Here is a 24,527-nt window from a genome sequence, read left to right as displayed (position 1 = left end):
CTGAACAATCCTAGTTGAGAGAATGTGTTGCAATGCTAGAAAAAAATTCACAATGTGTGGGGATTGTTTTTGTTTCCCCATAAAACCACTATAGAACTTTTGCAGATAGCATAGTTACCACTCATTATAGTTGTCATGGTGTATAACTTCAGAAACACCTAGCAGTTCTGTGAAGTGGGTTTTACCCACAAAAGCTCATGACCAAATAAATGTGTTTTGTCCTGAGGTACCTCAAGACTGCTTGTTCATAAAACTCAAGTTAAATGGCTGTGGAAAACTAGTATCTAATCCTAGAACAAGATTTGTCTTTCAGAATAGCAGTCTTGATCTGTAAGCCATTTTATGATTTGCGTAGTATTTTCTAACCAGGGAAGTATTGCAAACTGTAATCATTATTGTAACTTGAAGACACTTACCTATGTTTTTCTGAAACTCTATCAGTGCCACAGATGTGTTCATTTATCTTACAGTGTGCCAAGTAATTGGCATGTATGACTACACTGCACAGAATGATGATGAACTGGCATTCAACAAAGGCCAGATCATAAATGTCCTGAACAAGGATGACCCTGATTGGTGGAAAGGAGAAGTGAATGGACAAGTGGGCCTCTTCCCATCCAACTATGTGAAACTGACGACAGACATGGACCCAAGCCAGCAATGTAAGTGACCTGTTTACTATCTCACTGCTTATGTAGTACTTTAAAATGAAACATGCAGCATTGCTGTGATTCTGCTGTGGTTTGCAGAACTCAAAGCCTGACCTCTGCTGCATTTGCCTAATCTCTTTGAAGACCTTCTGTAAAAGAAACCTAATTTTGTGTTATGGTTTTTTAGTTCCATCCCCTTTGTGGCATGTCCCCTTTTATCATTTTTGCACCATGCTGTTTACATGCCTGACTCATTTTCCTAGCTTGAATTTTGCTCATTGTTTTGTTTTGCTTATGTGTTGTTTTCCTCCTTTTTCTAGGAATCATATGTTGTCCATCCCCCACTCAGGCTTGAAAGTCCTCAAAGAGACCCACTATCCCATATCACTGCCCAGAGGGATGATGGGAGATGCAGCCTTGATCATGTGACTTCCAGCATGATCATCTACTGCCTTCTGAGTAGAAGAACACACTGCAGAGCAGTTTACCTCATTTTACATTAGTTGCATGTAATCGCAATGTTGGAATTAATTATCTACAGATATAGAAGCAAAATTACAAAAAAAAAAAAATACACAGGATAGTGGGTCCTTTTGTGGCTTTCATAGTTAGCAAACTAATTTTTTCCACCTTTGCACAGGTGCTTTCAGTAGTTTTTCGAATTTTAAATGTGTATTTTAGCCTTTTAAAGGGAAAGAATAAATAAAATTTCTGCAAAGCAATTTGTTCTTGCAAAAAGACCCACTATCAAGGAATGCTGCATGTGCTATTAGAATTGTTCCAAATGTCCATAAATCTGAGACTTTCTGTATCTTTTTTTTTTTAATTGTTCACTTGTCCGGTGTTGTCAATGTCTTGTTTTTTCTTACACAAAAGCACAGAAGGAGTTAGTGGAGTTGAAGGAACACGTGCCCAACTACAAATAAAATATTTTGTTCCAGTTTTGTACTGTATGTATCAGGTGTTCCTTTCTGAGTGTGTAATGCATCCTGGACAGAAGAAATTAATTTCCTTCCAGTGCAAGTGATGTCATCTTTGCACATTGCTGTAATCCTTTTTACATTAATTTTATTTTGCACAGTTATCTATAGCTACAGTAAGAAAGCATCTTTGTTTTGTTTGTCTCAGATTTTTGTGTGTTGCATTTTCATATCAGAAATCAGATTATTATATTCATGTGGTCTTTGAGAATTAACAAGACTTTTTTTTTTTCAAACTGTTACATGAAGTTTTATTACCATTGTTACTTTTCCAAGACTATGGAACAGCATCTTTTGAACAAATAATTATCTTGACAAGAAAGAATGTATAGAAATATCTCCCTGCAATTAATTTCCAATGTTTACATTTTTTAACTAGACTGTGGAATTTATACAAATTAATATTAAATGGAGCTTACAGTCAAGTTTATGTAGTAGATGTGCTGTAGCCTAAGCCATGTTTGTCTTTCAAACATTAGTTATAAGCTCTTAATGAAATTCCTGGTGCAGGCTGCACCGGGGGAAAACTATGCCTCAAGCACAATATAGCAGTTTTACTAATGACTTTAACATTTAGTCATATTCTGTTCATGGATTTCTAAATTTCATGCTGGTGGCATTGTAGAGTTCCTCCCTCTCACCTCCCTCTTCCCCCCCCCTCCCCCATCCTTCATGTGGTGCAAAGAACAAGCAAAGCTCCTTACTCAATTGCACTTCAGTATTTTCATTGATATGAATGTAAAATATATAAATATATAAAACCTGCAGCTTTAACAACTGTAATACAGCCTTTACAATTAGTCACATGTATAGATAATTAAATTCTTCGTATAAAAAGCTAGACTAAAACGTGTTTGTCTTCTTGTTGCTGTGTACAAACAGAATTTGACAAGTCTCATTAGCGTGTGTATGGCAAATTAGTCACATACGAATAGCCTGAAACTCAGATTTTAATACAGTGGGAGGTTTGTGGTGTTTCCTTTGCATACTGAGACACTCTCAAATTGATCACCATTAACTATGACATTTTTGAAGCCAATCAACGTGCAAATATTATCTGTCAGTAGAGAGTTGAAAAATTGTGACCACATTGACTCTCAAACTTAGTTTTAACTCTTGTACTTAAGTTCAAAATTTGCTGTTAGTTTACTATGCAGATTTTCCTTCTCCCAGAAGTACATTGAGCACTGTATGGAAAAGTATATTTTCTTCCCTAGTTTGCAAAAAGAAACCGTGCTCTGTGCACCAACATAATTTACTATAAATATTTTACATAGCACTCATACATTTTCATCCAGTAATCATGCATGACTGTTACTTTAGTGCAGGCTTTCTCAACATTTCCATTATTTAGCTAAACTGTTAGCTGATTTGTAACTTGATTATAAACATTTGTTCTAGAACATATGAATCTGCACTAGCCCCTAAATGGATTTCCTCCAAATTTGGGCAGTATATTTTTACTTTCCTAAAGGAATACTTTTCTCTTTTCTGTAGATGTAGTGGTATCCAGTGGGTTTTTTAAATTTTTGCTCTTTTTTATAGGTGTCCAGAAAAAAAAATCAAGCAGGCAATTAAACAATGTTTCATAAGACAGTTTGATAGACTGGCTTATTACACATGACTGAAACATCAAAGTGGCATTAAAGTTCTTGAGGTTAATGAGCTATGAACTGAAGAGGCTACGTTTGCTTCTATAAACGCCTAAGTATCTAGTGTGCCAAGAATCCTTGTTCTGAAGAGTGCCATGTACCACTTGACACGGCAATAGCTTATCAAGCAGTGTATTGTTGTGAATAAACTCACTAAATAACTCAAAGCACAGATTAAAATTTTCTGCACAAGACTTGCAAGTGACCCATTATGGTTTGTGTTAAGGCACATGAAGGTAAAAGTTATCCATTGTATTTGTTTATTCAGTAAACTAATAATTCAAGGGATATGTATCTGCTATTTAGGTATTAGAGTTCCTTTGCAAATAGCGTATCAGAATTAATTGTCGTTCACATTCATTGTTACCTTTCTTGATTTTCAAATGTCTGCATTAAGTAAAATCAAAATCAAAGGGCCCGTAGAGGCAAAACACTCTTAAATTACATCATGTAATACTGTATTACTCCACTGAAAGCAAAAACTTTGAGTTATTCCTCAGGATCCAGTTTTGACTCTTTTCATACGGACAGGGTAAATGAACAGAAAGCTCTTTAGCCTCCTGAACCACCCAGAAGTCCATCAAACCTGGTTCTGCAGCTTCTTGTTAGCATATGTACAATTTGCCTCAGGTGGCGAGCAGATGTATCGCGAGGAAATATTAGCCTGCCGTAGTGGCTCAAATTATACAAATGCAAAGCTCCAGGTTCAGAGCTTCCTGTTATGATTACTCCCATGTCTTTATTTCTTTAGTCCCCTGATGGTGGGACTGCAAAGCAAGCAGATATTAATCTCCCACTAGAAGGAAGTAATATCAGCATGTACTCAGAGGAGGGAGGGTGCCTGGCCTGTCATTCATTCAACAGGTTTTTAATTTATATGACCATACATTAGAAAAAGAGAAAGATCCTGTTGCTAGTCACTAGCCTGATGCTACAAGGCTCCTGAGAGCCATTACACATATAGAAAACCTTAATTCTCCTGTTGCATGGCATCTTTTCTTTTCTTCTGGCAAAGAGGAAAGCTGCAACAGCACTGCATGCAGGAAAGAGCTGTCATTCAATGGACCCACAGCGAGATTAGGTTTGTGGCCCTTTTCACATCCTTTCTGCACAGTTCATAGACACTTAATCAACCAAGGAAGCTTCCTTCATGAATGGTTGGAGAGGGACTTCCTGAGCATGGTCAAAGGAACAGTCCATGCAACTGTCAGCACTGCCTTCAGCAAAACTTCATCCCTGGGATGTGGATTGGCTGGAGTATTGTACTTCATCTGGCATTTTTTCCTTTATACAGAAGAGATTTTTCTCTGTTTGGGTTAGGGAGTAGTTTCTAATTTTTGTTCATGAGTAAAGGAGCTTAAGTGAGTAGTTCAACACAGTAAATGTGACTGTGTATTTAGGTACTGATAAAGGATTCAAATTTGTACTTTGCATCAGGCTTCTCACCTGAATTATCAGTTTGGTTTCTTTATTTCTCTTTATTCTACCGTAGAAATGCTTATAAGGAAAGCAGCATTGATTTTTGCTTAGCACAAGTTCAGAAAAACTAGTTCAGTTTCAAATCCATATAGATGTTTGTAATGCTCATGTAACTATCATAATGCAGTGAAATGACCCTATGATGTTAGCAACAACATAAATCGGATTATGGAACAGTTTATATTCAGTAATATTGAACTAACCATTAGCTGAAAAGGATTCTTTCACAGTATATTTGTACCATTTATTATATTCATTAGTACTATGGTAAAGCTTGAGGATCTATTGCCTTTAGAAAGCATTGGTTTGACAAGATGAGACCCTAAAAGCCTCTGTTTATCCTAAATCCAGACCATGCACTTTGCGATGATTGCTAATGTGAGGTTTCTGTCCATGCTCACTCCTTGCCCTTCGTGCCCTTTCAGTTTTCTTACTCTGAACCTGCAGCAGCTGTAGCTAATGATTAGAAGGAATTTCAGCCCTCACAGTCCATTAGCTTTTAAACTTCTGTCCTCTGACTGGATTTTGTTTTGTGCCCAGAGCATTTTAGACTAGCACCACCAGCAAACATGTCCATATAATCACTTGGTAATTTGTGATGAGATGGTAACATCTTTTGGTAACTACAGAATGGAACTGGATTCACACCAGTGACCCAGGGAGAAGTCTGTCTTTACCTTTATCACTCCCTTGAAAATGCCACATTCCTCACAGCCACATGCAGGATTATTTATGCTGGGCTGGTTGTCAAAGTCTCACAGCTGTGTAGTGATTCTGGATCCTGACCTCTTCCCCAGCAGGAACTCTGAATCAGTTTCCCCTTCCTTTGATGGGATAGTTAAAGTCGGGGCAGGGGGGTGGAGATGACAAAGAAGAGCTTTGTCCAGAAAGGAAATAACTAGGTAACAAGTTTACCTATTGTGAGCCGATGCCCAGGTGCCAGCTAAAGGTCTGGTGGGGCAAAGGGATGATGCCACACCAGCAGCTACGCTAAGCAGCCAGGGCAGGCTGGGTTCTTTGGTTTGTGTTTAATTCGGGTACAGCAGCAAGAGGAAAATTACACTTAGAGAGGCTTTAACAGTTACTTTTTATTTATACAAAGATAGAAACGATTTAACTAAGACAAACGATTAAAGTACAAGTTAGTACTTGTGGTATTTAAAGGGGAAACAACACAATTTAACTTAAGAAAAGTTTTAGACAAACTAGCTGGCTTAAACTAATACAAGTAATGTGTACACAAGAAAGGCACGTTGCAGGTGTGATTTTCACCCCTGCTTCTTAGACTTGGTGGAACCAGAGTCTTTCCCTCAATTCCTATAGGAAAGAAGTGTAATACAGGTGTAATTCTTACCCCTGCCTCCTAGATCCGGTGTGACCCAGAATCTTTCTCTCAATCCCTCGGGAAGAAGTAGATACGAACCAGGCGTCCCCAGTCTCGGGAGTTAATTCCAGACCTGGCCAGCAGGTGTAGGTGATTGAAACTCAAAGGGGGGTGGGCTGCCAAACCCCTTTATATCCCTTTTGTCACGTGGGCTTCTTCCTGGTCTCAAGTGGCCAATCGGGAGGAATGTGTTTTTTTGAACCCCAGGTTTCCCCGGGAAGGTGCAAGGCTCAATTTGCACCTGTGAATTGTGGACAATTGGGCACCTTTGGAGGTGATGGGCGGGAGTTCCCCGTTCTTCTTGGGGAAGTGATCAGGTGTGTCAATTACCGAGATCAGCCAGAAGGGCGGCCATTAGCTAGCCCATTCACTGTCAGGAAAGGGATCTTGGAGTTATAGTGGATAGTTCTCTGAAGACATCCGCGCAGTGTGCAGCGGCAGTTAGTAAGGCAAATAGGATGTTAGGAATTATTAAAAAAGGGATCGATAATAAGACAAAAGATATCATACTTCCCCTATATAAAACTATGGTACGCCTACATCTCGAGTACTGCGTGCAGATGTGGTCTCCTCACCTCAAAAAAGATATATTGGCATTAGAAAAGGTTCAGAAAAGGGCGACTAAGATGATTAGGGGCTTGGAAAGGGTCCCATATGGGGAGAGGCTAGAGAGACTGGGACTTTTCAGTTTGGAAAAAAGGCGATTGAGGGGCGATATGATAGAGGTATATAAAATCATGAATGGTGTGGAGAAAGTGAATATAGAAAAATTATTTACCTTTTCCCATAATACAAGAACTAGGGGACACCAAATGAAATTGATGGGTAGTAGGTTCAAAACTAATAAAAGGAAATTTTTCTTCACACAGCGCACAGTCAACCTGTGGAACTCCTTGCCCGAGGAGGCTGTGAAGGCCAGGACTCTATTAGGGTTTAAAAAAGAGCTTGATAAATTTTTGCAGGTTAGGTCCATAAATGGCTATTAGCCAGGGATAAAGTATGGTGCCCTAGCCTTCATAACAAGGGCAGGAGATGGATGGCAGGAGATAAATCACTTGATCATTGTCTTCTGTTCTCCTTCTCTGGGGCACCTGGCATTGGCCACCGTCGGCAGATGGGATGCTGGGCTTGATGGACCTTTGGTCTGACCCAGTATGGCCATTCTTATGTTCTTATGTTCTTATGGTTTTTGTGTATAGTAGAGAGGCTGGGTGAGACAGCACACCTCCGTTCCCAGGACATCAAAGGCTACCTGTCTCCCCTGCTTATTTCTCTCTCTGTCTCTCCCAGTGGGGGGCGGGGAGAAGAAGAAAGGCCAAATGGGGGGTTCATGTCTGGCTACATTCCACCCCCTTGACATGCCTTATTACGTCCCAGGATACAAGGTGGTGGTGATGCCAGCACCTCCTGCCCTCCTTGGAGGAAGCTAAAACCGCCCTATTGGCAGGGTCTGATTAGGTAATTTTGGATCAAGGGATTGATTAGGATCACTTGCCAATGCCATATACTGGATTTGTGCAGAGGAGACAGCTGTGTACACAAAACGCCAAACAATACATAAAAGTATACAGCAAGCAATTACAATGAGTAAAATGGTTTATATAGTATTGACAATAGAGTGAAGGAATGAAGTTAATGAAAGTCCTAAGTGTTGGGCTAGCCAATCTAGCCATGAGGTTTTCCCGTCCTGTTACAGCATGTAGTACCTTAATAGCGCCCTTTATAGTGAGTACATCTTGTTCAATTTGTCCTGATTTATTTACATAAAAACAGCAAGACTGGTTAATTACTGCACATACTTTCCCTTGTTGGGCTAAAACTACATCTAAGGCTATTCTGTTTTGTAGGGCATAGTGGGCTACTGATTGTATTTGCTCATTAAGCAAGCCTAGGGCATCTGCAGTGCGCTCTATTAGAGCCTGCTCTATTTGCCCAGATACATTCACTAGTGCCTTTCCCAGCTCAGCTACTCCAAGCCAGGGTAGGAATGCATGGGTGAACTGGTGGAAACCTGTAGGGCGTTCTGTAAGGGGGTTTGTGATAAATCTTCTTGGCATTCGGTGCAAGAAACTTCCAAGGTTAGTGATACCTGGAGCCATAATGTGGGGATGTACAGTAAGTCCCCCAGGGGCAGCGTGCCCTAGTGAGCAGCGCCCTATCCAATTTAGTGGTAGATACTTGTAGGCTTGCTGCCCACAGATGAAAAACAGTCCTGGCTCTTTCTTTAGGATAGGGGAATAGGGTCCCTTATACCACCCTGTTCCAGCGGGTCCTTTCTTTGGAGTATGGTGGGTAGCACAGTGACTGTCATTAGCAGTAGTGCAATGCAAGGCAAACAGCAGGTCCTGTAGGACTTGGTCTGCAGCAAAAAGGTCTGCTCTGGTGCACTGGTTTGAGAGTAGGGTATTACTGGTTACCAGTGTGGGGTTGTATATTTGTCCAGTGGTGGGAATTATGAATAGGGAATGATTGTACCAGGCTTTTCCCTCAGGGTATTGACTAAAGTTTAGGGGAATAACAGTGACATTCCTCTGCAATAATGTGCCAGTGTGGGAGATGTTATACCCCCAGCACCTTAAGGGTTTTTGGGGGGTTGTACTGGGATAGATATCCCAGATTTTTAATTTCTCATTAGACCTTATGATGTGGGTGCACTGCTGATCCCTTAACCACCTGAGTTGGGGTCCTGTGCCATTTTTATTCTCAAAGCAGATGGGGTACACTTCCCTGGAGGTTCCTGTTATATATTCCAAAGGTTGACCCCACAGTGTAGGTCTCCATTGTCCATGCCACCCCCAAGTTCCCTTCCCAGAGTCATTTAAAAGGTTGTGATCGCTGGGGTTGCTGTCATCAAACCAGGCTGGTCCCTACTGGAAAAAGTCGCTTTTGTTCCACCAGTCATTTAAGTTTAAAGGAACAAATTCAACTCCAAGTCCTGTGGAGGAATTTAGCAGGGTGCACATGCAGCAGTTTGTAGCACTTGCAGCAGAGGCAATGGTCTGGATGGCGTTTTTGAGCGGGTGCTCAGGTGCAGCTGAGATCACAGTGATCAGGAGGAACATTGCAGCTAATTCAGGTGTCATGCTATTGTGTGCGTTGGGATCGGCTCAGGCTGATAAGTGAAGAGCCCTCAAGGTGTATTTGCAAGTCCTGTGTGGGTTGTTATCTCGTTAACTCCTTTCCTGAAAGAAAGCACAAAGTCAGCAGGTCTTGGATACAATCCAAGCCTCAGAAATGGTTAGTGGCAGCTTGTGGGGGTTTGCAATAATCCAAACTCACTTTCCTTTGTAAGACTGGAGTATACAAGTGTGTGTGCCCAGGCTGGGGTGCTTAACTACACTTTGACCAGCAGGTAAGACACAGTAGTGCCATTCACTTCAGTAACCAAAATCTGCTTTTGATTGGAAGGTGGGGGTCCGGAAAAATCCTCTTTTAATTATGGATAATTGGGCTCCAGTGCCTACCAGGAAGAAGACAGTAGGCTTATCATTTACTGTTACTAGGATCTGGGGGTCATTGCTTTGATTTTTTCTCCCTGCCGGTTTGAGCTCATTTATAGAGGGAGAGATTTGTTCCCCTGCTAGTCAACTTCCCTGGTCAATTTCAACTAGCGGCTGCAGCTCTTGTAATTGCTGCTGCAGCTGCGTGTAAGGGGTATTGGAGCTGGGGGGTGCACTAGGAGTAATCGCCTCCCTCCCTTGCTTAGCCACTTTTAAGGCAGCCAGGAGCTTTAGCTTCCCGGTTGGCATTCTGTGTAGCAAATCTGGGGGGTATCCTAGATCTAAACACTGTTTCCACAGTTTAGTTCTTAATTCCTTTTCCTCTGGGGTTATCTCACGCCTAGGCTTAAAGACTTCTTGCTGTCTTTTATCATTTACCTTTAAATTTCGCATCTTAACTTTGGCCTGTGGTGCCTCAGTTTCCCCAAACTCTCAGAGGTCTTTTAGCATAAGTTCAAATAGCTCCTGATAGGAATAGTTATGCTCCTGAGCATGATTTCTGGTGGCTAACATTATTGCCCTATGAGGTCCAGAAGCCCCTCTAAGCACTGGTCTCAAATCCTCGGTTTTTACCCCCTGTTCCCATGGGCTCTCCTCCTCGTCCCCGTTCTCTGGACTAACTCGGTTGAGCAGAGCTGTTATGGACACAGTCTGCAGGGCTCCTTTAAGTTCATCCCCATTTGTCCACGGGGTGACAGTGGGTTCACCTCTATCAGTGCAGTGGATTCCCCTAGCCCATTTACAGGCAAAGGTCCAAATAGACTTCGGACCCTCCTTATTCCTGGGGGTAAGGAATACTCCTGCACCCAGATTTACCCAGCCACATTCCCGGGAGGACAGCTGTGTATGGCCTGCTCCTGTATCCCATATTCTGCCTAGCCATTCTATCACTCCTTCCCCAGGCTTTTTGGCAAACTCATCTTAGATCTTTCTCAATTCTGCAGGCTCACAGCTGCGGGTAGTGATTCGGGTGGGTCGTGGCTCTGCCTTTTTGCTAGATTCATCCTCTCCCTGCTCAGTGAGATCTTTTTGGTAGGTGATGATGGGTCTCATGTGGATGGGGGGTCTTCCTAACTCAGGGGAGGAATAGGTGGAATATACCTCATCATCAAAGGAATCCCAGATGTCCCCATCCTAATCCTCTGGATCTAGCCAGAGAGCAGCCTCTACTTTATCTTGGTTAATTGTTCGGGGCTTGCTCTCTAATCTCGCCCTCCGCTCCACTCCTTCCTTCTTTATTAACGGAGTGAGCCGCTGTTCTAATTGGTGCAAATCATTTCTTAGCAGGCGCCCCCATGTGTCTAGGTTCTGGCAGCGCCACTCTAACTCATTTATTTCCCTTTTTACTCTTTCTAATTCTGCTTCCAGATTAGCGTGGCTGTAACATGCTGCTTGTGGGGCACTTTTAAATAGCCAGATACAAGCTCCTTTTCCCTTTTTCTGCTTTATTCTACAAGCAGTTCTCCAACTACAGAACTGCGACCACAGTTCCTCGGGATTTCCCCATTCCCTTTCTAACATTTCTTTATCCCATTTTGGGTCAGCCCAACCTTCCTGGGCAAAGCTCTTTTCTACCTTGCTGAAATCAGTGACTGGTTTCATGCTGCTGTATTGGAACTAAGAGCACAAACCCTGCTCGCTGCGCCAATTCTGTGAGCCGATGCCTAGGTGCCAGCTAAAGGTCTGGTGGGGCAAAGGGGTGATGCCACACCAGCAGCTACGCTAAGCAGCCAGGGCAGGCTGGGTTCTTTGGTTTGTGTTTAGTTCGGGTACAGCAGCAAGAGGAAAATTACACTTAGAGAGGCTTTAACAGTTACTTTTTATTTATACAAAGATAGAAACAATTTAACTAAGACAAACGATTAAAGTACAAGTTAGTACTTGTGGTTTTTAAAGGGGAAACAACACAATTTAACTTAAGAAAAGTTTTAGACAAACTAGCTGGCTTAAACTAATACAAGTAATGTGTACACAAGAAAGGCACGTTGCAGGTGTGATTTTCACCCCTGCCTCTTAGACCTGGTGGAACCAGAGTCTCTCCCTCAATTCCTGTAGGAAAGAAGTGTAATACAGGTGTAATTCTTACCCCTGCCTCCTAGATCCGGTGTGACCCAGAATCTTTCTCTCAATCCCTCGGGAAGAAGTAGATACGAACCAGGCATCCCCAGTCTCGGGAGTTAATTCCAGACCTGGCCAGCAGGTGTAGGTGATTGAAACTCAAAGGGGGGTGGGCTGCCAAACCCCTTTATATCCCTTTTGTCACGTGGGCTTCTTCCTGGTCTCAAGTGGCCAATCGGGGGGAATGTGTTTTTTTGAACCCCAGGTTTCCCCGGGAAGGTGCAAGGCTCAATTTGCACCTGTGAATTGTGGACAATTGGGCACCTTTGGAGGTGATGGGCGGGGGTTCCCCGTTCTTCTTGGGGAAGTGATCAGGCGTGTCAATTACCGAGATCAGCCAGAAGGGCGGCCATTAGCTAGCCCATTCACTGTCTGTTTTTGTGTGTAGTAGAGAGGCTGGGTGAGACAGCACACTTGCGTTCCCAGGACATCAAAGGCTACCTGTCTCCCCTGCTTATTTCTCTCTCTGTCTCTCCCAGTGGCGGGGGGAGAAGAAGAAAAGGCCTAATGGGGGGTCATGTCTGGCTACACCTATATGTCTGTTTTTCTAATATGGTTGTCCATAACTCCTGTTTCGGAGTTACCTTAGTGGAAATTCAAATGCATCACCCTGGTGAAGCTACCTCTTTCTCTGTTGTGCAGTAAACTTTGGTAGCTGACACTCATACCAAATTTCAGTACTGTTAATTGAGAAGCTCACTCATGGTGCTGAAGGAAATGTAAAGTTGGACTGGGCTGCTCTTTCCCGCTTCAGATCAGTGATGATATTTGAGCACAAGATGAAACCCTCAAGTTCTGTGGTGCGTAACTTGAATTTTTGCACAAGTTGAGGGGAGCCAGGAACCAGGCTATCACCTGGATCCTAGCTCCCCTGGGCTTGCAGGAGTTGTGAAACTGACTGGTGGTCAGTTTCCTGGCTCCCAGAGTGGTGAGAAGCTAGGAATCAAGGGGCAGCCTGGTCCCTGGCTCCCTATCGCTTGTTGGACCCAGGAAACTAACCAGCTCGTGGCTGGTCAGCTTCCCAGTTCCTGCAGGCGGAGAGCCAGGAACCAGGCTAAACAGCCTTTTCCCTCCCTTCCCCCAGCTGCACAGCTGTCAGACAGCCATACAGCTGGGGGAAGGGAGGGAGAAGGCTCCAGGTACGAGTCTGCAGGGTCTCCCTGCCCCCAGGCCAGGGACCCCGCGCCTGGCTCTCCTGGCTGGACACTACCCCGTCAGCTTCCAGCTGCAGGTCTTTCCATCTCCTGGCAGGGGACCCCACAGCTGGTTGTGTGGGGTCTCACCATCCCCAGTACTCCCCCCTTCCCCCTCCCATAAAAGCGAGATACGCACTTTCAACGTGTGTATTTTGAGGCATTACTGTATTCCCTTGTTATTGGCATACATGGGCAGAGGCCCCGATGGGTGATATTTGGTCCTGAATCAGTGATAGGATTTACAGATCCTCATGCTGCACTGAACACTGAAGTCAATGGAACACAGCCAAATCACGTTTTCATGTGAATGTGGGGTTTTATTCTTCCCCTGGCAAATTTTTTGGAAATATAATTGTTATATTTTTGAAAGGCATTCGTATGTCTCCTACTTCCCCTTCAGTGCCTTAACCAGGCGTCACCCTTCAGCTCCTTGTTACAGGATTGAAGCAAGTGTTCCTTGTTTCTCCCATTAGATGCTGTGAAAAAATCACAAACCTTGTGGAAGACCTTTGTAGCTCAGAGTGAGGGTTGGCAGTGATATACGAGACGTGTGCTGTGTTGAGTGTCATACTTTTTATTTACACTTCAGAATTCTTAAAAATAAGTAACATAACAGTTGTGAAGAATCACCATCTGCAATTCCTGTATCATCAATGAGAATTTACTGCCTCCATGAGCAAATAAAGGAGGCCTAGGATGCCTGTGACTTGATCTGGTAAAAAAGAGATGTAATATTTGCAGGCTGGCCCTTTCAACCTATTGTTCACCGATTTTTTTTTCCCTCCCTCATGCAACATTTCAACTAATGGACCACGTTCTACCTGTAGATGAATGCATATGGACAGTTAAGAAACTAAATACTCTATGCATGCTCTTCAAAACATGAGCCATGTCTTTGTACGTTTTCAAGCCCTTTATATATAAAAGGTACATCAAGTAATGGCAATAAGCAATATTCTTGGTTGGAACACAGCTATTTGCTACATTTACCTCAAGAGAGTAGTACCATTGCTCAGTGAGTTAAGGTTGGTTGGTTAAACCTTCCAGAGATTTTTGGCTTTATTTAATGAAGCAGAGAGGGGAGGAAAACTTGAGGTAGAGAAAGCATTTATGCAATTTTGAACTCCTTGTGTCTGTCAGTAGGCAGCCTCCCTCCTTACGTCCATTGGAGTTGGCTAAATCATATTTCTGTAGTCCCGGTCAATATCCGGTAAACAGGTGAAAAGAAAGATATTGACCAGATAATACTTAGTCCTAACAAGATTGCAGGGAAGTGGGCTAGATGACCTGTGAAGGTCCCTTCCAGTCCTGTGATTCTTTGGTCTTCAGATTTCCTTTTCAAAGGCTGTGTCTACACTAGGGATATGTTTAACAGTATGATTATTTCTTATTAAAAATTGTGACTATGCAAATATCTTTGTCCTTTAATTGGCAGCTGTAAACCCTTTGCTCCCCTAATTGCTGAAAAGAAGATCCCCAAAGGACCTAACATGCTATCTATTTCAGTGGGATCAGGATCACACCTTTTCTGTTGTCTCTGTTCCCTTGAAACCGTTCCGTCCCCACCAGCCAACATGATTCATAATTAGTTCAAGTTTGGAAGATCCTAGCCTCTTCCTCCAAATTCTGATCTGAAATAAAAGATATGCTGCCAGGTAAACACCCTTGTTAAGATTCTATATGGATAGGAAGGGGTGATGATGGAGAGGATGAATGGAAAGAAAGGGATAGAATCTTGCTAACTTATTTTTTAACAATTTACTGTTTTGGCTGATTCTAGAGCCCATTGTCATTGATGGGCTTTTGTTCAGGTCCTGTAAAATCATCAGGACAGGGACTGCCCTATCTCTTATGTCTGCAAAGCATCCAACACAAGGATCATGACTGGAGCCTCTGGAAACTATAGTAATAAAAAGGTTGAACCTCTTTAGTCCTGCACCCTCGGGACCTGACTGGTTCTGGATGAGAGAATTTGCTGGACCATGGAAGGTCAATATTGCCTAATGCATTGCCAACAATTCCACTCCTTACTGGGCTCCTAGAATAGTACCAGAGAGGTAGCTGTGTTAGTCTGTACTCCAACAAAACAAAGCAGCAGAAATATAGCACTTTAAAGACTAACAAAATGATTATTCAGTTATGAGCTTTTGTGGAACAGACCCATTTAATCAAATCAATCTCTTTTCCAATACAGACTGACATAAGTACAGAGGTCCAAAAACAATTGCAATAAAAATTGGCACATCAAGTACATAGGACTGAAGGAGGGGGTTGAGGCATGGCAGATGTTACATGTCCTGCCTGAGATAATTATGAGCATCAAAGGAAGGGAAGTAGCTGGTTTCTGGGTATTCGTCTGGCTATGTCAATCTGTTTTTTTTTTCTTTCTCCCAGTGGGTAGTTAAGTTTTGTAAATGCTTGGTAGAGATCTTGAAGTTTTCAGTCTCTGTCAGTAGGATCAGAGCAGACGCGATTGTAGCTATGGGCTTGACTATAGATGATGGATTGTGTGGTGTGAGCTGGATGGAAGCTGGAGGCATGTAGGTAAGTGTAGCAGTCAGTGGGTTTCCAGTAGAGATGGTTAATGTGGCCATCAGTGATTTCTACTGGGGTGTCCAGAAAATGTGGAATAGTCAAGGCTGAGATTGATGGTAGGTGCAGGTTATTAAAATACCTGTGGACTTCTTCAAGTCTCTCTACTGTGGGTCCAAATGATTAAGATGTCATCAATGTAGCGTAAGTAAAGGAGGAGTAACGAGAGAGCTGAGGAATTGTTCTAGGTCAGCCGTAAAAATGTTAACGTAGTGTGCGACCATGTGGGTACCCATAGCAAGGCCTCTATCTGGAGGTATAGGTTGCCCCACATTGGAAATAATTGTGGGTGAGAACAAAGTTCCAGAGGTCAGACACCAGATTTGATGTGGTAACATCCAGGATGGTTTTCATGAAAGCCCATCACTGAATAAATCATTTTGCTAGTCTTTAAAGTTCTATATTTCTGCTGTTTTTGTTTTGTTGGGCTCTTAGAAGACATTTAGGAGTAATTTAGTGCTAAATAATAACACAAAACACTCAAAGCCAGGACTGGCAACTGTAAAGAAAATTTATGGGACTGCGGGAAACTTGGCCATGGCCATGACAAGTGATCATCTGGCTAACTAAAACCATGCCAGGTTCTGGATTAGAGAGATTCAGCCTGTAATAGCAATAATATACAAGCAGTTTGCCATCCTGTTTGGTGGGTGGGGGAAGACTCACTTTAATTTACGTTGTGAGTATTTAATTTCAGGTTTCAGAATGAATGAATGATAAACCAAGGGGGAGTCTCCTTAACATGATACTAATCCTACCTATTTCCTGGGTTGTAGTTATCTCCTATGCTTTCTCTGTTTGTTTAGCTCCTGATCCAGTTATTGTCTTGTAAACAAGAAGCACCTTCAACTTCTTCAAATGAATTTGGTATATTTAGGATGACTGTTCTGTAGTCTCTGGTCAATATGGTAAAAGTATCTATTTAAAAAAAAAAGAAAGAAAAAAACCAGGAAAATTTCAAGAAGTGCAGAGGGAGCTCAGTTACACTTGTGTCTCGAGTATTGGCCTAACTTAAGCACGTGAGCAGCTGCACTGCTGGCCACTCATGCTTGAAGTTAGGAGCCTGCATCAATTCCTTGCTGAATCAGGACTTTTGGAATGGATGCTTCTCTAGATCAGTAGCAGGGTTGCATTTGTCAGTGGAAGCAGCTTATCCAAGGTCATTTAGAACCCCAGAGGAAGGGATCACTTTTATTTGGTTGAATTTATCCATAATATTACAGCTGCGAGTAGAATTTAGACTTTTTAGAAAAAGAACTTTTTGCAGTCTCTGGTTTCCTTGAAAAACTTTCACACCTAACACTTTCACATCATGTTTTAGTTTGACAAGAAACCCAGTCGTTCATTTTTTTTTGTGTCAAGGCAAAAGTTCCTTATCTTTATGCACCTAAAAACCCTTCTACATTGGAGAAGTATTTTCCATTTATTCTGCTCTGATTTCATATTGGGGGATAAAATAAATTTCATTGTTCTAAAGGAGACAACTTGTTGATGTTCAAAGAGGCCTATTTCAAGTTCCCACTGACAATCTGTCAAGCTACTTAAAAAATTCCTTTCATGAGATTTAAGTTCATATAAAATTTGAGTCAGTCTAAACTAGAAACATCTGTTGACAAAAGTTATTGTCCACAGAGAGATCTCCACAATATCTGTTGACAGGTTGCTGCTACACACAACTTGCTCTGTTGACAGAGAACTGAATGACTGCACTGCCCTCTGATGACAGAAAGCAGAATGGCAGCTCTGCAAACAGGGCTGCCTGGCAATTGGAAACCCTCTCTGTCAACAGACGTGTCTACACAAAGGTTTCCCAACCTATGGGTCGGGACCCAAACGTGAGTCACGATTATGTTTCAAAAGGGTCGCCTGTTGGGCTGGGTGGCTCCAGGAGTGGCTATTAAGAAGCCATTCACGCTCCTGAAGTGGTTCTCAACTTCTTAATTGGGTTAAAAGCAGTCAGGCAGTTCAGCCAAGCAATTAAATAGAGAACCATTTTAGCTTCAGGGCAGAGAACTGCATAGCTGAGGAACAGCACCCAGCTCAGGTAAGGTGGGGGCCTGGGTGGAAGGTTGGGACGGAGGGCAGAGCTGATCAGCTCCCTGGCTTCCATCCTCTGCAGGAGATGCCCCCCCCCTCCCCGCAGGGTTCCCGCAGGGCAGCGTCCAGCTGTGGGGGTTGGGGATCCCCCCAGTCCTGGCTGGCGTTCCTGTAGCTGGCTCTGCTGGCCAGGGCTCTGCCCCAGCTGGCTTCCACCTGCGGGTAAGGGTTCCCTGCCCTGTACCAGCCTGGATTCCTGCAGCTGGTGCTGCTGGCCAGAGCTGCACACCCCAGCCAACTTCCAGCCCCGGGGGAGACAGGGGCGTCTCTGTACCTCCCCTGTCTCCCTCCAGCCTGTGAGTGACTCCTAGCCCCTGAGTGAGACAACCTTAGCTCCCTTCATTCCCTGAGTGTGGCTCTCCTAGCCCTCTGCAGCCCGAGTGACTCCTAGTCCCTGAATGTGACTCCCCTAGTCCCCTCCAGCCCGTGAGTGTGACTCCCCAAACCCCTGTTTGTGGGGTTTAAGCCGTGGGGAGCAGTTTGGGGATGAGTGTCTTTCCACCACCACAACTCTGTACAACTCTGTACATAGTAAATGTAGAACAACAAGAAGTCTTGTGGCACCTTATAGACTAACGTAGTCTGTTAGTCTATAAGGTGCCACAAGACTTCTTGTTGTTCTCGAAGCTACAGACTAACACGGCTACCTCTCTGATAGTAGATATTTCCCCTTTTCTATTAAATAACTACTATGAATATAAAAACATGAGGGGGCACAATTTTATATTCTTGCCTCAGGTGCAAAATTAGCTACTCTGCCACCCTCTTCCCTCACGCTTGTGTGTGAATTGCCTTAGGTCATGTAGTCCTCCTGAATTGTCAAAATGGGTCCCCGTCTGGAAAAGGTTGGAAACTGCTGGTCTACACCGTATTTCTGTCAATAGTACTCTGTTGACAGACTGTTCCTCAAATTTTTCTGGGATAACACTGTCGAGGCAAATGCAGAATTCTGTCGAGACTCTGTTGACAGAACGCTGTATGGCTGTAGAAGCTCCCTGAATCATGTAGAAAGAACATCCCTGCTGTTGACAAAGCTCTCTAGTGTAGACACAGCCCTAATGTCTGGGAATAACACTTCACACCAAGGTCATCAGCATATTTGAAGAGAAGATGCGCTCAGTCTTACAAACAACATACTGTACATAATTTTTTTTTATTTGTTGAGGCTGGCACTTCGGTGAATGACGAAAACTAAACTGATTACTAGAGCTATGTTTTACTAAAGTATATTCTTCTTCTCACCAGGGAAATTGCTCTGAAAGCAGCCATTCATAAAGCACGACAAAGCTTTTGGTTTTTGAACAGCTCCCAGAATTTCTAGCATTTTTGCATCAGGCCTGTGTGTGATTTCATTGATTATTCTCAAATGTTGCCTTCTCATTTTATCCACAAAGTTTTAAGTTTCTTATTTAAAGAACCACAATATGGAATATCTTAAAGGGTGACTTTTAGTGTGTTAGGCCCCCAAAATGATCTACTTTGAAGTTGCTCCTTCACAGTTCACATCTAATTTTTGTTTTTTAAATCCATCACTCCAGTAAAGTTTTAAAAATCTGTACATGTAGGACCCGTGTGTGTGTGTGTGCTCTGTTTACAATCTGCCAACAGAGGGAGTACAAATGAGCTAAAGCAAAGATTCTCAAAGTGTGGTCATTGACTACTTACTGGTGATCCATGGAAACCTGGCTAGTGCCAGGGGACTGAATTCTTCTGTTTCCAGGTACCAGGCTGCATTAGAAAAGCTAAAAATATAGTATATACTCAGTATTAAGTTTACATTGAAGTAATTTCTATAGTTGCCCCAAAGAAGCGATGTGATTGAAGATAGGAGACATTATCCACACTGTGAAAAATCTGAGAATACCTTACCTAAAACAATACAGTTCCCAGAGTGAGATCTAAGGATGTTGGTATCACTGAGGATGCTGGTGAACAAATAAAGAAACTAAAAAACCTTGATCATTTTAAACTCCATGAAATATTTGCACAAGCAAGTTTTGCTGTCAGCAAATGCCATTTTGTCAAAGTTGAAATTTTCTCTGGGAAACAGGAATCATGTTTGATTAAAATTTCATTTAGGAAGAAGAAAAAAAAAAACTCAGACCAAAGCATGTTAATACACTGAACCTTCATGCACCTGAGAAAGTGGGGCTCAGTCCATGAAAGCTTATGCCCAACTAAATGTTAGTCTCAAAGGTGCTACAGAGCTCCTTATTGTTTGCAGAAACAGATTTACCTGGCTACCCATTGGAAACCTAAAATAGAGCATTTTCTCAATGGTACCAAGACTTTGAGGGTTGAATCTTGCAATATATGGCTACTCGAGAAAACACTTCTCACCGCTAATATGTTTGTTGTGTTCCCTATCGCTGCAGTTAAGATCGATTGATGCCCTAACCTCCCTGTTCCTTAAACCTACTCCTTCTTAATAGTCACCTAAGCTTTAGTTCAGTCACCTTCCCGCAGCAAGTCTTTACTTTGACCAGCCTTTCATTCGTTTTATTGCTTGCTAGGTTGAAGATGATGGAGTTGGTGAACAAAAAAATAGTAGGACTGTGATTTTTTTTTTTTTTTACTGAGCTTTGCATTAGCTGCAACTCAAGCATACTGATTTTTCAAGTAAATAAAAGATTAAACTGTTTTAGTGTTGAGCTCTTATACATGAGAGAAGGAGACATTAAATGGACATATGGCAGTTATTTTGATTAAGCATTAATTGAACTATCACATGTTTAATCTATTTCCAGATAGCCCTTAATAAATTCTGTCTTCTTTGTGTTTTCCAGGGTGTGCTGACTTGCATCTCCTGGACATGTTGACGCCTACTGAAAGAAAAAGGCAGGGATACATCCACGAACTGATCATAACAGAAGAGAACTATGTAAATGACCTGCAGTTAGTCACAGAGGTAAGAGGAACGGCAGAGGCTGGCAAATGAGGGAGCCTGACAATAACCTTTTAAATCCACATTAAGGCCCAGAAATGGTGGTTTGATTTTTAAAAGAATTGACCACCCACCATCTCATACTTCCCTGAGTGGGAACTGCTGGCTACTCAGCACTTTAAAGGGCAGGTCACTTTTTTAGATGCCTAAATGTCCATTTAGGAGACTATCTGTAGCCACCCATTTTTTGAAAATAGTGACTAGAAGTTAACTGTGCTAAGCCGGGAGGCGGCGGGGGGGTGGGGGGGGGTGTTTAAAAACTCCCGCCATGTTTGACTTGCTAGGAATGATCTGTCTTGAGTTTTCGGTATGCATGACCATGAGTGTCTCTTGTTGCCGGCACTGAAACGTCAAACCTGTTTTCGTATACTGTAGTCTTTTCACTACTGATTCTGAATGTCTATTTCTCATGTATAATCTCTTAATACTCATTATTCAGCTACACCAAAAAACTCCTGGTATGGATTTAATCAGGCCCCAGCTTTTTTCTTAGATATCTGGGACTCCCCAAGAGATAAATTTGTACAATGCAGACAACTTCATTTTATTCAGATAACTACCTTGGGCTTCTGCCAGCCTGCCCCCATTTTCCATCCAGGTGCCCAGCCAACCTACAGTTTGGACCTTACCATCCATCTGTCCTCATAGGAGGGTTCAGGTGGGCTGTATGAAAGGGAGTTTGGCTCCCTGCTGTACCAATCAGAGGAGTCCCGAGGCCACCCTCATTCTGGCCCTTTGACTAGCTCCTCCTTTTAAGTCCTTTACCAGGCCATTGGTCTTGTCACTCAATGCCTTTCCTATGGAGCCCTTGCACTGGACATCTCTGCACACCTGTCAAATGAGTGGTAACCGAGAGCGTGAAGGCTTTTTCTTCCCCTCAGAAAAGGTCTTCTCTGACCCCAGCTCCCACTTCCTCAAAACGACATTGGCTTTGGTGGGAAAAATTCCCTCACAGCCAACTTAAAAAAAGAAACTAGCCTAATGCCTCCAACGGGTCCTAACGTTCACAGCTCTAAGGGAGGCAGGTGAGCGGGTGCTGCTTTGCATGCAACTTGGAGGAAAGGCTTCCAACACCTGGGCTTGCACTTTCACATGTCTACTTACATTTCCCTGGGGTTACTCAGCACCACAAAGCTGAGTATCACCCACCTTGCTGCAGCAGTTCCTGACCTCCTTTCCCCTGAAGCACCGCAAACTTTCATGGGTAAGCCTGGGCAGTCTCCCTCCTCCCTCAAACCGCTGAAAGGTCTGGTGTGGTCATTGCGTGCAAATTCTACAGCCACAGCGGCCCTCACTTATCTGCTTTTCTGTGCCTACATTCAGTTTTTGCGTTATTAGCATGTGCCACTTTCATGCAGAGACAATGGAACCCATAGAGCCGTGTAAAGCAAATGAACCTCTTGCCTGAGGGAGAGCTCTTCTTTGCCAAAATGGTCAAGATATGCAAACCTGATAGGTAGTTAGATAAATAAAATAACCCAGTGAATTTATTCAGGTCTGTGAATAAACCAAAAAATCTGGGATTTTTTTTTCTCACCAAAATGTAAAACTAAAATAATTTAATTCTGATTGACTCTCATAGACATTAAATTTTGAAATGAAACTGAATGGTTTTAATATTTGAGGTTTTTTTTTTTCATTTTATTCTTTTGGCAGAATTCAATAGAATTCAGGAATAATTTTGGTGCCCCTTAAAATGGATCTTTTGGTGAATTTTCAGTTTGCCAGGAACAAAATAATTGTGGGTAATAAATTGGTAATCTGTTGGGTAGATGCCAAAGTAGACTGACGTCTTATGTAATTTATTTTGCAAGGGACCACTGGTGCTGGAGGAAATTCCCAAGGTCAAAAGAGAAATAAACCATCTTTTAATTAACATCACTAATGCAAATTTAGATTATACCTTTTGAAAAGATAGTGTTCACAAACACCGTATCAGGAATTATTACAAAGTTCTAAGACTGACTCTGTGTTTGAAATCTGTTCCAATGAAAATTAAAAGTTGTTATATTACTAAGTATGAAGACCTGTACATGCAGATTGTGAACAAGAATCTTAGTCACTTTGAACAAGCTTAACAATACACTCTCTAACCTGCATCATTTTCTGCATCTGTAGATCTTTCAGAAACCACTGATGGAGTCTGAGCTGCTAACAGAAAAAGAGGTTGCTATGATTTTTGTTAACTGGAAGGAGCTGATTATGTGCAATATCAAACTACTGAAGTAAGTTGCTTTTCTGTATTTATCAACAATAAAATAATTAATATAAATATATAAAATAATAATCCCTCCTAATTATTTAACTATGTGAAAACATTTGCTACCAGTGAAAACATCAGCAGAGTAAAAAAAAAACACCCAAAACATACAATATTATTGTTTTGAATTCCTTTTTGAGAGACTCATATAGCTTGTTCATATTTCACAGGTAGAAAAATGTCATTTTCCTGTCTAAATACATTTTCCTGTGAACATGGTAAAAATACTTGGCAAAAGGAGCAAATTTCCTTTGGAGCAAATTTGTGGAAAAAAAAACAACATGATTTTAGCACTCAAGGGAGACTTCCAACTTTAGGCTCCAATTCAGCAAACACCTAAGCTTATGCTTTACTTTAAGTACCTGCACAAATGAAATGCAAATAGAGATAGAATTAAGCCCATGTTTAACTGCTTTTCAGAATCAGAATTTCACCTCTTTTCATTGAGAAAAACCTGTGTTGACTGGTAGACCTGGCCATGTTTGCCTTATGAAGATTCATAAATATTTGTGTAAATTTTGGCAATAAATTTTAAATTTATAAATAAGTTTTGGAAGTTTAAATCTAACATCCTCCTTATTTCTCACTTGGTCCACTGCTCAGAATTTGCTGATGGGTAGTGAGTTGTTATGATTCAACTCTGCAAGATTCAAAACAATATGCTTTCACTAAAGTCACTCACACAGGACTTCTTAGTGAAGGCTTTTCCTCCAGGATCTCTTGGCAACTGTTCACTTCAGGATAATGAGTATGTTTTGTATACAGTGTAATGTAATACTTGTATATTTACCATGGGGCATCTACACACATTTTTTCCAATAGAATCTTTTGGAAAAAGGTACTCTTCCTCATCTGGGAGAGGAAGAGGGACACAAGAAAATGTGCTGCGTTCTTTCCATTTCAGATCAAAAGAGCGCATTTTGTGTGTAGACGATATGCGGGTTCTTTCAGAAAAGGCCCAATTTTTTTGAAAGAACTTGCTAGTGTGAGCTCAGCCTTTATCATGAAAGTTGAACTTACAAATGTAGATTTATGTAGAAAAATATTAATAAATCAATGTAAAACTTTAGCCTTTACAAGTCCACTCAGTCCTACTTCTTGTTCAGTCAGTGGCTCAAACAAGCTTTTTTACATTTGCAGGAGATAATGCTGCCCTCTTCTTCTTTACATGTTACCTGAAAGTCAGAACAGGTATTCAGATGGTACTGTTGTAAATATCTTGCAACCCCAGTTGCATGCTAGATGCTCTAAAGAATGGCTCCTCTGTGTATTGACCACCATTCCAGAGGACACGCATCCATGCTGATAATGGGTTCTGCTTGATAAAGATCCAAAACAGAGTGAACCAACACATATTCATTTTCATCATCTGAGACATATGCTACCAGCAGAAGATAAATTTTCATTTTGGATGGCTCATGTTCTGTCGTTCCTGCACCAGAGTCTTGCTCTTTAAAGACATCTGAAGGCATGCTGCACACCTCATCCCATTCAGATTTTGGAAGATACTTTAGATTCTTAAAAATCTCACATTGGTACTTCAGCAGTGGAAGTGTTCTTAAAATGTGCTGGGTCATCATTTGAGGCTACTGTAACATTAAATATATGACAGAATGCAAGTAAAACAGAGCAGGAAACAAACAGTTCTCTTTCAAGGAGTTCAGTCACAAATTTA

General features: G+C 42.0%; 1 protein-coding gene across 4 annotated transcripts in view; it reads left to right on the top strand.

The window, feature by feature from the left end:
- Positions 1-24,527, top strand: part of ITSN1 (intersectin 1) — a 219,055-nt gene that overhangs the window by 173,025 nt on the left and 21,503 nt on the right. For 3 of the 4 annotated variants that reach the window (XM_074996511.1, XM_074996519.1, XM_074996529.1), the window contains exons 28-30: positions 471-662; positions 20,435-20,556; positions 22,711-22,817. In XM_074996511.1, coding sequence (XP_074852612.1) covers positions 471-662; positions 20,435-20,556; positions 22,711-22,817 — 421 coding nt within the window. Of the gene's footprint in view, positions 1-470; positions 663-970; positions 1,599-20,434; positions 20,557-22,710; positions 22,818-24,527 lie in introns of those variants that run through there. The other variant, XM_074996539.1, reaches the window with a different exon arrangement.

Source organism: Carettochelys insculpta, chromosome 1 (genome assembly GCF_033958435.1).
Source record: "Carettochelys insculpta isolate YL-2023 chromosome 1, ASM3395843v1, whole genome shotgun sequence".
Classification (NCBI taxonomy): domain Eukaryota; kingdom Metazoa; phylum Chordata; order Testudines; family Carettochelyidae; genus Carettochelys; species Carettochelys insculpta.
This window is presented reverse-complemented; position numbering and strand designations above follow the sequence as displayed.